General features: G+C 31.6%; 2 protein-coding genes across 2 annotated transcripts; one reads left to right on the top strand and one right to left on the bottom strand.

The window, feature by feature from the left end:
• Positions 1–502: 502 nt before the first annotated feature.
• LOC126928255 (protein crooked neck) lies at positions 503–4,097 on the bottom strand. Its single transcript, XM_050744083.1, has 14 exons — positions 3,764–4,097; positions 3,563–3,652; positions 3,245–3,405; positions 2,924–3,120; positions 2,553–2,854; positions 2,369–2,483; positions 2,103–2,278; positions 1,919–2,019; positions 1,739–1,850; positions 1,523–1,669; positions 1,357–1,433; positions 1,168–1,285; positions 832–1,092; positions 503–755 (listed from the first exon to the last, which is right to left on the bottom strand). The coding sequence occupies exons 1-14, from the start codon at positions 3,797–3,799 to the stop codon at positions 600–602; spliced, it is 2,049 nt and encodes a 682-aa protein (XP_050600040.1). The 5' UTR covers positions 3,800–4,097; the 3' UTR covers positions 503–599.
• A 4,288-nt stretch (positions 4,098–8,385) lies between these two features.
• Positions 8,386–12,070, top strand: LOC126928273 (odorant receptor 13a-like). The gene is made up of 6 exons (XM_050744098.1): positions 8,386–9,466; positions 9,972–10,224; positions 10,791–10,894; positions 11,152–11,484; positions 11,571–11,846; positions 11,978–12,070. The coding sequence occupies exons 1-6, from the start codon at positions 9,272–9,274 to the stop codon at positions 12,044–12,046; spliced, it is 1,230 nt and encodes a 409-aa protein (XP_050600055.1). The 5' UTR covers positions 8,386–9,271; the 3' UTR covers positions 12,047–12,070.
• The last annotated feature ends 774 nt before the right edge of the window (positions 12,071–12,844 follow it).

Raw genomic sequence — 12,844 nt, 5'->3', positions numbered from 1 at the left:
TACAATTCTATGTTATTAAAATAGGAATAATTACATAATTTAAATTATTTTTTATTCCTCATCTTGTTTATATTTTCCTTAAGAATCTTACAAATTTCTTACGCATTTAGACCACGGTTTTATATACCAAATGCAAATATCTCAAGATTATATGAAGGGAACTGTACGATTATTAAGATTGCTGAATTTGTTTTATCATATTCTACAAAGATATCGAAAAATAAAGTTCTATTTATAAAAATGACCATGAAATGACCAAATACTGTAACTTTGTCCTGAAAACATTTTTCATGCAACAATAAATAAGGCAAAAATTTAGATGATCTCATTTAACTGAGCCACTTTATATAAATCTTATACAATTACAAAAATAATCAAGATTTAATACATTATATTACGATTTTTTAAATTATAAACTTAGTATCTCTTAGTACGTCTAGTATAGAGTAAACTAAGTATAATCTTAAAATTTGAAAAAAAGGAATTGATGCTCTTAAAAAAATTAAAAGCTAATTAATATTTTTATTTACAGTGAAAAAATCAAACATTAGTTTATTTACAAGAACCGTAAATCGTTTCTAAATAAAAAAAATATTTTTCTAACTATTGGAATCTATCTGATTATTTTCATTTTTGTCATTCATTTCTTTCTGCTTCATCCAAGCTTTAGCAGATGCCAGGAATTTAAGATTAGGTCTCTGTGATTCATCTTCTGGGAAAACAAAATCAAATACTTCTTCCCAACCATCATCACTCTAAAAACAAAAATTACATATGTGAAAAAATGTTTTTTTAAAAATAATTTTTAAGTAATACAATAAATTTATTCACCCCATCTTCTCCAACAATACGTCTTCTACGTTTAATCCTTCGAGGCATTTTTTCCATAATTTTAGCTCGAGTATCATCATCTCCTTTCTCACTTTCAAAATCTCTCCACGCTTCTAAAAGCAATGCTCTGCTTTCTTTATCACCGTTCGATCTAAGTGCATCGTTTCCACGTTCAAAAATTCTTCTTGCCAGCATAACATTATCTAGACCATCCTCAGTTGTCGAATTAGCTAATTCAAACTTAGCATAGGCAATCCAAACCTAGATGTCATGATTTATATTTAATAACACATAATCTAAATTAAATATCTTGTATTTGATTATAATTAATCTTACTTTAACATGAAGTGTACGTTCCAATAATCTTTCGAATAATTGCCTTGCGTTTTCTGTTTCATCTTGTGATATCTCAAAATCAATATATGACTTCCATAAGAGCTCTGGCATATCTAATCTACAAATTAAAGTAATGATACAATATAAGATTACGGTAATATAAATTACTTATACTTTTAAATACTTTACCTTGGCTGTGATATAGCTAATTCGTAAATAGCTCGTGCTCGTTCTACATCGCCCAAAAGCGTTTCTAACTCTGCAAACTATGTACAAAAATATTATCAAAAATGATTTTTATACACATTTAACCATCGAAATGATGATAAATAATAAATTGACTAAATTATCATACCTTCATCCATGTAGTACAATTTTCTGGTCCAAATTCGAGGAATTTTTCATATAAAATTCTACATCTATCAAATTCTCTCAACTGTATTTCTAAATCAATATATCCACGATATAATTTATCTCTAGGACAAATACCCAACGCCATACCCTATAATCAATTAAAATAATTTTCTACGCGGTGTCATAATTTATAAATTTTTGTAAAATTATTACTTACTAATCTTTTTCTTGCTGCTGTGAGATTTTTTTGTCTTATTTCAAAATATGCATAAAATAACCAAATTTTAGAGAAAGTAAAATGCTTGTGAGGAATTAATTCTAAGCAAGCTCTGAAAACATATAAACACATTAATCAAAATAAAATACCTTCTATGGTACTTTTTAAGGTACTAATTACTTATAGACTTGTCTGCATCTTTCTATATCTTCAGTATCAAGTTCCTCAAAAAGAGCATAATTTATCCAAAGATAAATATATCTTCTCCAAAATAGCTTTTCCTATGAAAAATGATACCCTTATACTAACATTTATTTACAATATATGTACAAAATGCTAAATATATTAAATACATCTTTCTTACTTTAGTTGGCGGTACATTGGCTATCGCACGTTCGTAAGTTTCTCTAATGACATCCACGTTCCCTTCTGATTCTACTAATCTCAAGTAATCGAACCAGGCATCATAATTAGAAGGATTTTCTTTCACTTCTTGTTCGTATTGATATTTTCGTTTACTTACTATTACATCTTCAATACCTATAAATAATAATACAACATGATTGTATGTATAAATATTTATTTATAAAATATTATTCAGTATGATAAATCAATAATAAATTATAATACCTGAACGATCTCCATATTTTTTCTCATGTATTGTGTATGCTTTATAAATTTCCTGTGTTTTCTCTTTTGGAATATGATCTAATGCATACTTATAAATTACTCTGGCTCGATCATGCTACAATAAAATAATATAACATGCGTTAAATTAAACTATGTAAAAAAAATAATTTTGATCTTTCCTTACTTCTCTTTGTCCTTCCTCAAACTTTGCAAATGCAATAAATAATCTTTCATCCAAATTTTCGTCGCCATAAAAATCAATGGCGCGTTCATAAACATTGCGAGCACCATTAATAAAACCATGAGATTCTTCAAATCGTGCATATTTTATCCAGTGCTTAACATCAGGATGTACCATTACAAATCGTTCATAAATTTGTCTAGCTCTCTGAATTTCCTTATATCTCAATTCGAACTTGATGTATGTTTGCCATGCCTGTTCATCAGGTTCCCATTCCATCCATCTTTCAAATACCTGACGTGCTCCTAAATAAATATTTCAATCAATAAATAGTCAATATACTATGTTAGATTAAAAATAAAAGAAGGATTTACCAGCAATATTTTCTAACATTTCTTCCATATAAGTGTATTTATACCAAAATTGATTTGCTCTAGGTAATATAGTAACAGCACGGTCCCATAAATTTCTGGCATGATTTACTTGACGATTTCGCATTTCCATTTCTGTGTATTTGAGCCATAATGTAATGTTTCTATGGTCAACATCTAAAGCACGTTCATATATGGATCTAAAATTCATAAATAATACAATTAATACTTTTATAATTAATACAAAATATTGTTTATTTTTTTTTACAAAAAAAAACATTAATCATAAATATATAATCATGATGACTTTAATATATTTTATACCTTGCTCGTTGTATCTGCTTTTGACTCTCTTCCCATTGAGCATATTTTATCCAATTTGAAATCACCATACGATTTTTACGAATGTTATCTTCAAAAGCTTTACGTTTCCGATGTTGATAATCAGCTAACTCATGAGGATCAGAAATCTTTTGTTTTGGTGGCTGAAGTAATAGAAATATGTATAAATATTCATTACATATCAACTTTTCAACTGTTCAACCTCACATATATTAAAATTTATATATGGATAGAAATTACATAAACTTAATAAAAATAATGAATGGTCAAAATTGAATAAATAAATGCAAATATGCTTACTGGTGGTAAGATTTCTAGGTCCCGTTCTTTTGCCTCCCGCAAAAGTTGCTCTGCTGTTATTTGAATTTCAGCAGGTGCTTTATTTTTAACCTAGAATAAAATATAGTTAAAATAATTTGATATAATATAAGAATTATTTCATTCTCATACATTACATTATATGATTTATATGTGTAGTAAAAATGTAGAAGTGTTACATACCTTTGCCACTTTTGGCATTTTCTGTGATTTTTCCATGATATTAAATTTAGTTTAATTCTTTCTACACAATAAATATTTTAGAAATATTTTTATCCTCCTGGTTAATTCAATTTTTATAATATATTTATGACAAAGAACAATGTATATCTTTTAAACTGACCATGATCTAAGAATAGCAGGTCCAAATATTATTTCATGGGAATTTTTATACAATACATCGATAATATTTATAATTATTATTGATATTTACAATTATTTTTAATTAGTAAAACGTACTTTAGTAAACAAATATCAAATGGAAAAGCTGGGTATAACCAGCTATAACCAATGTATAACCATCGATTAAGATAGGATAAAAGAGAATAGATGTGACATCAAATGGGATTTTGTGTCTCAGCTTCTGAAATACCGACATACAAAAATATCATGTGGCGGTACGTGTGGCGCTACCACAAAATTCTTTCAGGTCAATACGCGGTCTTTTTTAACAGATCTTCACTGATTCGAAAATGTAGAATTATCTTCCAAAGCTACCACGAATAATTTTTTGACACTCTGTACATGTACGTACTACAAAAGTATTAAAAGTATATTTGATTTAAATTGCACTCTTTTACAGAAAATATTTAGAGATTTAAGAATTTCGTTGGTGCTTTAAGCATTGACTAAGGAGAGGATAGACGCGACATTAAATAGAAATTTGTGTTTCAGTTTCTCTAATATCGACGAGGAGAAAAATCAGAGTACATATTTCTTACGCCCTCTGTTATTTAATACGACGAACGTAGGACTTATGATCAACTTAATCATCGAATGCGATGAAGAGATACGCCTCGATTACATGCTATTCAATACATAATAAAGAATATCGGGCAGTACTGATAAACTTCAACTTGGTTTATATGTCTCGCACCGCACATCACCCAAAATGTAACGAATCGAGGTTAACGAAAAGAAACGAATAAAATCTAATTCACTTATCTCAATTATTTCAAAGCGATATTCAATTCAACGGGCAGAAACGGGATAACATGAGCGGAAATAGGATAAAAAGTGTAAGAAAATGCGAAGTTCGAACACCTGGTTCAACCGCCTGTTCTTCGTTACCTTCGGATATGAGAAAAAGAAAGCGTCAATACTAAAGGCACCGTAAATTAAACCCTCATCCGCATGGTGTGTGGACCAGTGGTCCCAACGTCTTGCGATTGCGATTGCCTGGGTTCCATCATGCTGGGTTCTAGTGAGAGATAGCGAAGTCACTTGGGGGTGTTGAAAGGGGCTCTCTCCTTCGCCAGCGCACAAGCTGACGGGCTTTGACCTTCTTCGCGGCTGTGACGCCGAGGATACTCAAGTATTCTTTGTACAATCGTCACAGTGGACAAACGTAAAACTAAAATCAGGCGAGTTCGTCATTTTTCGAGTTTGCAGGACATGCTACAAACGGGATTATCGTGAATTCACTTTTAATGCTTCTTATAAACAGATGAAAACAGGAACAAATGGGGAAAAACGGGAGGACGCTGGTGAAAATCGGCGGAAACGGGAGAAATCTGGCGAAAACAGGAGGAAACCGACAGAGACGCTAACCCGTCTATACAATGGATCCCCAAAGTAAGTCAACACTTGTTGAAATTTTTTTATATACATATTATATACATTCACACATGCTATATGTATATTTATTTTTCAAATTAAAGTAAATGTAAGAACTGTTTTCACTGAAGAAATATCATTTAAATAACGGATAAATGCAAATTATTTAAATTCACCAATAAAGGTTCAATTAAAGTCATAAAGTGTGATAAAAAATTTTTTTTGTTTTAGATATGTTTTTTCTAAATGTGTATTTTATACATATATTTAATATAAAAAAAGAAAATCTCTACTGGAATTCGAACCAACCTTTTTCAAATCGGTAAAATAAATCTGTACGTCTATCTCCTAAAATTATTTTTTAACAATTGTTACATTTGTTGGCAAACATAAGTATTAATATATTTATTAATTTTATTAGATAATTATAACAAATTTTACCTTATATAGTGTTTCCCGTTACAAGGCATATACGATACTGTTACGCTATTACGTGAACGTAGCCTTAATGTAATCTTAGTCTAGAAAAGTCGATATACAGGGTGGTTGGTAACTGGTGGTACAAGCGGAAAGGGGGCGATTCTACGCAAAAAAAGAAGTCGAAAATATAGAATAAAAATTTTTCGTGTGAGGCTTTGTTTTCGAGAAAATCGACTTTGAATTTTCGCTCGGTACGCGTGCACTTTATCACGTCTCGTTATAACGGATCTCACTGTAGATCGTTGTCTCGATGGATATTATCGCAATTTAAGTTTGTTTTTGTCGTAACGGAAAATTAGGAATACATAATGAAATAATATGAAGTAATCATAAAGTTTATTATTACAAAAATTGCTGAAAATGTTGACCATTCTGCCGAACACATATTTCTGCTCTTCTAATTAAATTTCTACGAACACTTTCTAAGTCGATTTTTTCGAAAACAAAGCCTCAAACGAAAAATTTTTATTCTATATTTTCGACTTCTTTTTTCGCGTAGAATCACCCCCTTCCCGCTTGTACCACCAGTTACCAACCATCCTGTATATATTTGGCACGTAATTTGAATTGTCAATCAAGTATGTTTTAAAAGATAGCATGTATTTGAAGACTGTCTGATGGTTTGGTGCGTAGTATAGCGATAGGAAAGTTAGAACTCGGGAATAGAAATGCTTTGTTTGGCAAAATTGAAGACCTTCTCAACAGGTTTCTTCCGAATTTAGAAATATATACCCTTTTTTCTTTAAGTCATAATTTTCAATTTAAAATTTGTTAACTATCGCTTTCTATAAATTTATCGCTATTACCTACTTTTCGATCGCTCTGTTGTGAATACATCGAATGTAAAGATAAGCAAAAAAAAAAAAAAAACAATTGCGATACAGCAAAACATCTTACAGAATTAATATTTCGACAGACCAATTTAAAAAAATAAAAATTAATTTAACTCTCATGGTTCAGTTCCTTTGCACTAACCAACAAAGAACGGAAGTTCTTGATGTTACAGTGATAAGAAACCGAACATGTTTCTAGGGTAAGCTACACTTTAGGGACCCTGAAATTATTGATATTTCTATTTGCAATCTTATTTTAACATGTTTCGACAAAATCAAGTTTTAAAGTGCGGAATGCACTGATTCAAAAGTTGTGCGTATATAAAATCTAACATCTTTAACATATTTTACAGGTTATTTTGATGTCACATAAGCTTCTAACCATGCTCTGATTAGTCGACACAGATGAGCATTCAAATGTTCACCTATTCCGCTTCCCTTATTCAAAGATATACTGCTTGCGTATTGCCTCCATCAAAGATTGCATGCCATCGATTTTATACGCTTTGCAATATCGTTGCCACAGAAATTCGCATAGGCAATCGGAAGAGTGTTATTATCGTGAAAGCGGTCTTTTCCTCGCATTCAACCCTTTGGTCTTCAATTAAATTCTATCTTCTGGCTATGGATCACTAGCTGTAATTAGATGAATGAAAAGTAATTCAAATCTAATTCAAATTTCATTGTAGCTTCCACACTGTAATTCACTGTTTTATGAATGAATCATTCTGCAACGAGACCCGCGTAACTTCGAAAGCAGTCTGTATGGATCTTGCTGCTGGCGGCAACATGTTTCTGTATACGGAAATTAACATCGTCGTCTCGCTGTTCTCAACCATCACCATTCTACAATTGATATTTCTAATTCCATCTACCATTCCTAACATTCAGTGTTCTTCCACCCTTCTGTGGTCATTATATTTCCGCTTTCCAAATTTTAGTTCATCATTCTGTTAAATAATATAAAAATAATAATAATATTAAAATGGAAAAATAAGTAATATAAGAATATAAGGATATAAGGAACCTGCACAACGCCCGAACATCCAGATTTGGATATCTCTACTAATTTTGGTTATCCAGCTTGCATTTCTAATCTTCCACTATCATCTCGCGACAGTAATGGAAACACATCGCAATTATGGATGGTAATAAAACCTCGCACAAAGCAGTAGATCAATCTTTAAAAAACTTATCCAATTTTTTAAATAATTTGAAGAAAACGTTAATTACATATTGATTACTACTACTTACTAGTTACTATATTATTATTTTACGAAGTTATTTATCTTTAACGTATTACACGTCGAAAGATTTGGAAATTCATCGACACACATATGTTAAATTTGCAATATTTACAAGCATTTCACGCAAGACACATATTCATCAAGTTTTAATGAATTGGTTAACCACGTGGGATTTAAACATGAGCGAAATAGTTTTTTTTTTTTTTTATAAGTGACAATAGGCGAAACTTAGTAAAAGCTATTAATAAGAATAAAAATTGGACGCGTACTCTGTGTTTTGCACATTGCTTGCAACTAACAATTAAGTTCACGTAAACTCTTCCATAGTATAAATTGCTGTGTAAGAAATGCAGAACAATAGTAGCTTTTTCTCCGTTCTTCCACTATCTAAGGAAGATTTACACAAAGATAATTATCACTAAACCAAAATGCATCAGCCCTACAACTTATACAGGCAATAGACATATAATACTCTCGCGTTCAGGGCAATCATAGTGCGTGTACGAACCTTGTATAAATGTCGCCTATGTGCTATTGTTGCGATTTTATTATAAATACTCGCGACCGGGACAATCGCGATGCGTATGTGACTTTACTGTGGATACTCACGGACGGGACAATCGCAATGCGTGTATGATTTTGCTGTAGGCACAATTAACGTCTCTGAATATCATGGTCTTCTTCACTACACTTGTATGAGGTAAGCTGCCGTCCATGTGTCGTTCGGATTGAAGGTCACTGTGCGCCCCACTGCTTAGGCTGATCTTCCTTCGTTCGTGTAAGGAGGTTTACTTGCGTGCAGGGGCATTTTGACTGATTTTTAATTGTGAATAACTGGAAAACAAAGCCGATGATTTTCATTTTATTTTAGCTTCAAGAATCACCCTTAAAATTTTTTTATACCTATAACCGAACATCCTGTATAAACTTCTTATTATTCTTATAGCACCTATCCGGTACCATATCTACCTTTATATTTCATATAATACCATATCTACCTTTTGTCTTCTTACCCTTCTATATTCTATATTCAACGGTGTAATCAACTAATCCATTTATAATTCCATTTCATCAGCAAATTGCCACAAGAACGAAATAACACGACGTCTAACGTTCGAGGATTTAACACAGACCCGTATTAATAATAAAACAGAAATCGATCACAGCGTAAATGTACCCGTTATTTATCCGTCTATATCTAAAGATAGCAATCAAACCTTTATTTCACGCCCTTTGTGTTAAGCCGATATTAGAATCATAGAAAAAGGAATGAATAATCAAGGCAACACCTGTTATCATGATTCATATGCATTGGAGTATACGTGAGCGACAGCTTTAGAAGTCGATCAGACACCATGCAAACGGAACAAGATTTGGACATATCGGTCATCTTTTCGACGTTTTTCTTGAGGAACATCGGCTTATGGATATCCGACAATCGCGCGGAAAACCGTTGGATGAAAATAAAGCTAATGTGCACACTATTCAATTCAATAGATTCCTCGATCGTCATTATGAGAGATTTCTATTTTACTTGGTTATACAAAGGCGTGAGTATAGTTGATGGATCTCATCAAATGAAATTGCGTAGATGTTATACTGTCGTACAAATAGTCGTAGCATTCTAAAAATTTAATAGTAATTTATTACGTATAGAAAAATGAAAAAAATTAATAGTGTTAAATTCTAGAAGATATTTGGCAGGTGTAGTCAATATTTTTCTAATTATTGTTAAATTATATACGTATGTACAAAAAATATATATTGATTTCTCGATACATGGATTGTTTTCAATTGGCACTCGTCTTTAGTATTCGTTTCTATTTATTAAATTAAATAGTACTTAAAACCGTTCGTTATACGTAACGGTAGATAATAGTTTGTGATATGCGTAATTCAGTTAAAACTCTGTGAAACAAACGACTATATTATATAAAAAAAATTCGAAGCGAAGTAGGTATAAGAGATGTAAAACCGAAAGTTCGTCCAAAGCCGAAGGACACGGACTAAGCAATAATAATAATATATAAAAAAATTCATAATATCTCATTTCAGGACATTCTTTATGTTACTACCAACACATTAACTGTGACAATGGGTTTAATCAAGATATGTATCATACTAATGCATAAAAGGGAATTTATAAGTCTGATTACGTACACGCAACAAAATTTCTGGAATGTTAACTACGATACACGCGAGAAAGAAATTTTAAAGAATTGCAGAAAGACTTGCACCTTTTTCGTCTGTTCTGTCAGCGCCATTGGCGTATGTGCTATGCTAGCTTACCTGTCAACACCGCTTATTAGTAGGTTAAAAATATTCTATTTGTTTATAACATGTTATTTAAAACGTAATACCAAAACACCAACGCTACGTTGTGATAGAATTAACAGCTGACGACAGATTACACGCACTTCTAACAGAATTAGAATTTATTATTCAACGCTTAAAATTAATTAACAGAAAAGACAAAGAATTTCACACCTAATGTATAAAATACCGAAAATTGAATTACAATTTACTTCTAAAGTCTAAGCACGGTTGTAATGTTGTGCTGTAGCGCGTAGGATTAAAGCGATTAGAGCAAGTTAAGACCAAGAACGGCATATAGTTAATAATATACTTCTGCCACAAAACTCTTATACTATATAGGAATTTGTTGTCGTATAACTTAAACAACCCCCCTTTCTTTTTAATAAAAGAATCTCGATATAGTTTTGCTGCATTTAGATGTTTAATAATTATGTATACTGACAAATATTTCTCTACCCTCGAAGGCTGAAAATTTCATAAACAGAAAGATATACCTAACGATAAATAAACAAAACATTTGATATAGAAAAAAGTACACCATCTAAGCGTTTATTGCAGCAAATGCTGGGAAAAATAAATCAGAAAGAATATTGCCATTTAACGTGTGGCTAAATTTACCAGTATCTATATCGCCTTACTACGAAATAGGATTCCTTATACAGGTATTTAACTTCTCGTAAATTTTTCTAACGTTTATACACTACGTCCAACTTATTATACAATGACTTATACTTGGATACTCACAGAGGTAAAATGTATTTGGTGTTAGTCGAAGTACACTCTTAGAATGTTCCACTTTCTATAAATCTATAAAATCCTTCGTATCGATGATTATAGTGTAAGCGACATATCTGCGATTTTGTAAGAATTAATTTCTTCCACGAACTGCGACAGGGGAAATAATTTTTACTTTTTGCAGACGATAAGTTTGTATTACATAGCGGTCAGTTATTTTTGCTTCGATAACGTTTTCTGCATCCTGGCCATACATTTGACTGGCCAGTTTCGCATACTTCGATACAGGATCGCAAAACTGTGTGACATGGAACATCAAATAACAGAGAAAAACGTGGAATTGATGATAACAAAGCATGTGCATACATTTTACGAGCAATTGAAGTTGTATATTCGACAACATCAGACACTGATTGATTTTTGCAACAGGCTTGAAGACATATACACGATGCTAATATTTGGACAAGTGCTGGTATTTAGTGTGTTAATTTGCCTGTTTGCTTATCAGGGACTAGTGGTTAGTATTTACGTGTCATAATACATTGCTATATTATGAAATTTTATTAAATATTTATAATTTCTAAATGAACAATTTCCTCTTAGGTTGCTGCTCCTTTTGCGAGACGTTCCATCTTCATCTTTCTTTTAATCGGCTCAATGGCTCTACTGTTTATGTTCACCTATAGCTGTGACGGTGTGATAGAACACAGTGAGAAAGTTGCTATAGGAGCATATTCAGCGTTGTGGACTGTCATGCCAATGAACAAACCTGGTAGGATGCTGCGAAACGATCTGATAATGGTGATTGAACGATCAAGACGAGTTTGTTGTCTTACTGCGAACAAATTTTTTCCTGTATCGTTGGAAACTTACACCACGGTAGATATAGTATCAACTCTACAATAAATACTTGTTGCGATCTATAAAATTTGAAGTATAGGAAATTTTAAAATATCCGAAAATTATAATTTCTGATATTGTGAAATAATTTGCTTATTAACATTTTGCAGATTTTGTCTACCGCAGTATCGTATTTCACGTTGCTAAGGAATAATGTAGAAGATAAAAATGTAGATTGATTGATAAAGCAATTCACCAACAAACTCCGTAGAGTATTCGAAGAAAATTGCCTATGATACTACACAAAAAAATTTCATGTTTACATTTAATTAAGGAAAAAAGATTATTGAAGAGAAAATAACTGATAATTTAATCTTAATACATGTATAATCAATAATCAATATGGAATTTTTCGTATATGATTTCAATATCTTAATATATCAGCTAATCATTTGCAATACGATATGTGCTCTTTTTAATATTAATAGTAGATCGTAAATTAACACTAGATTTACGGGCGCCTAGATCCGCCTGCTTTCAATTTTATGCACTGTGTCCTGTCAATTGCAATTTCAATTTCACCTATACATTTTGGGATGTGCTTGGAATACTCGCCCTTTCATCCTTGGAGTCAGAACTAAAAAGAATACGCATCCTTTTCTTGTTACGATACACTTTCAAGAAGTATTTCTTTTCACTATTCGAAGATCCTTGTATCTCTCCACTTTCAATGTATTCAGAGCTTTCACTGTCAGTTTCGCTTTGGCCTAATTCATACTGATCTTCTTCGGAGGTATCCTCAGAACGATCTTCATTGATGTTGACAATTTAATCCGTCAATTTGACGGATCTCGTAGAGATAGATATACTACATACAGATTTCAAAAATTAGAAAGCCTAGGAAAAAATAATTTTGTCCATAAATTCTTTAGATGAAATGATTAATTTACGATGCAAAATGGTTAAAATTGGTGCTAAGGTTTTTGAGATATTTCATTTCGAAGTTCGAAATCCGTCAAATTGATGGGTACCGTAAA

The sequence above is a fragment of the Bombus affinis genome, chromosome 2 (assembly GCF_024516045.1).
Source record: "Bombus affinis isolate iyBomAffi1 chromosome 2, iyBomAffi1.2, whole genome shotgun sequence".
NCBI lineage: Eukaryota > Metazoa > Arthropoda > Insecta > Hymenoptera > Apidae > Bombus > Bombus affinis.
The sequence above is the reverse complement of the archived record's forward strand: the minus strand, read 5'-3'. Positions and strand labels throughout refer to the sequence as shown.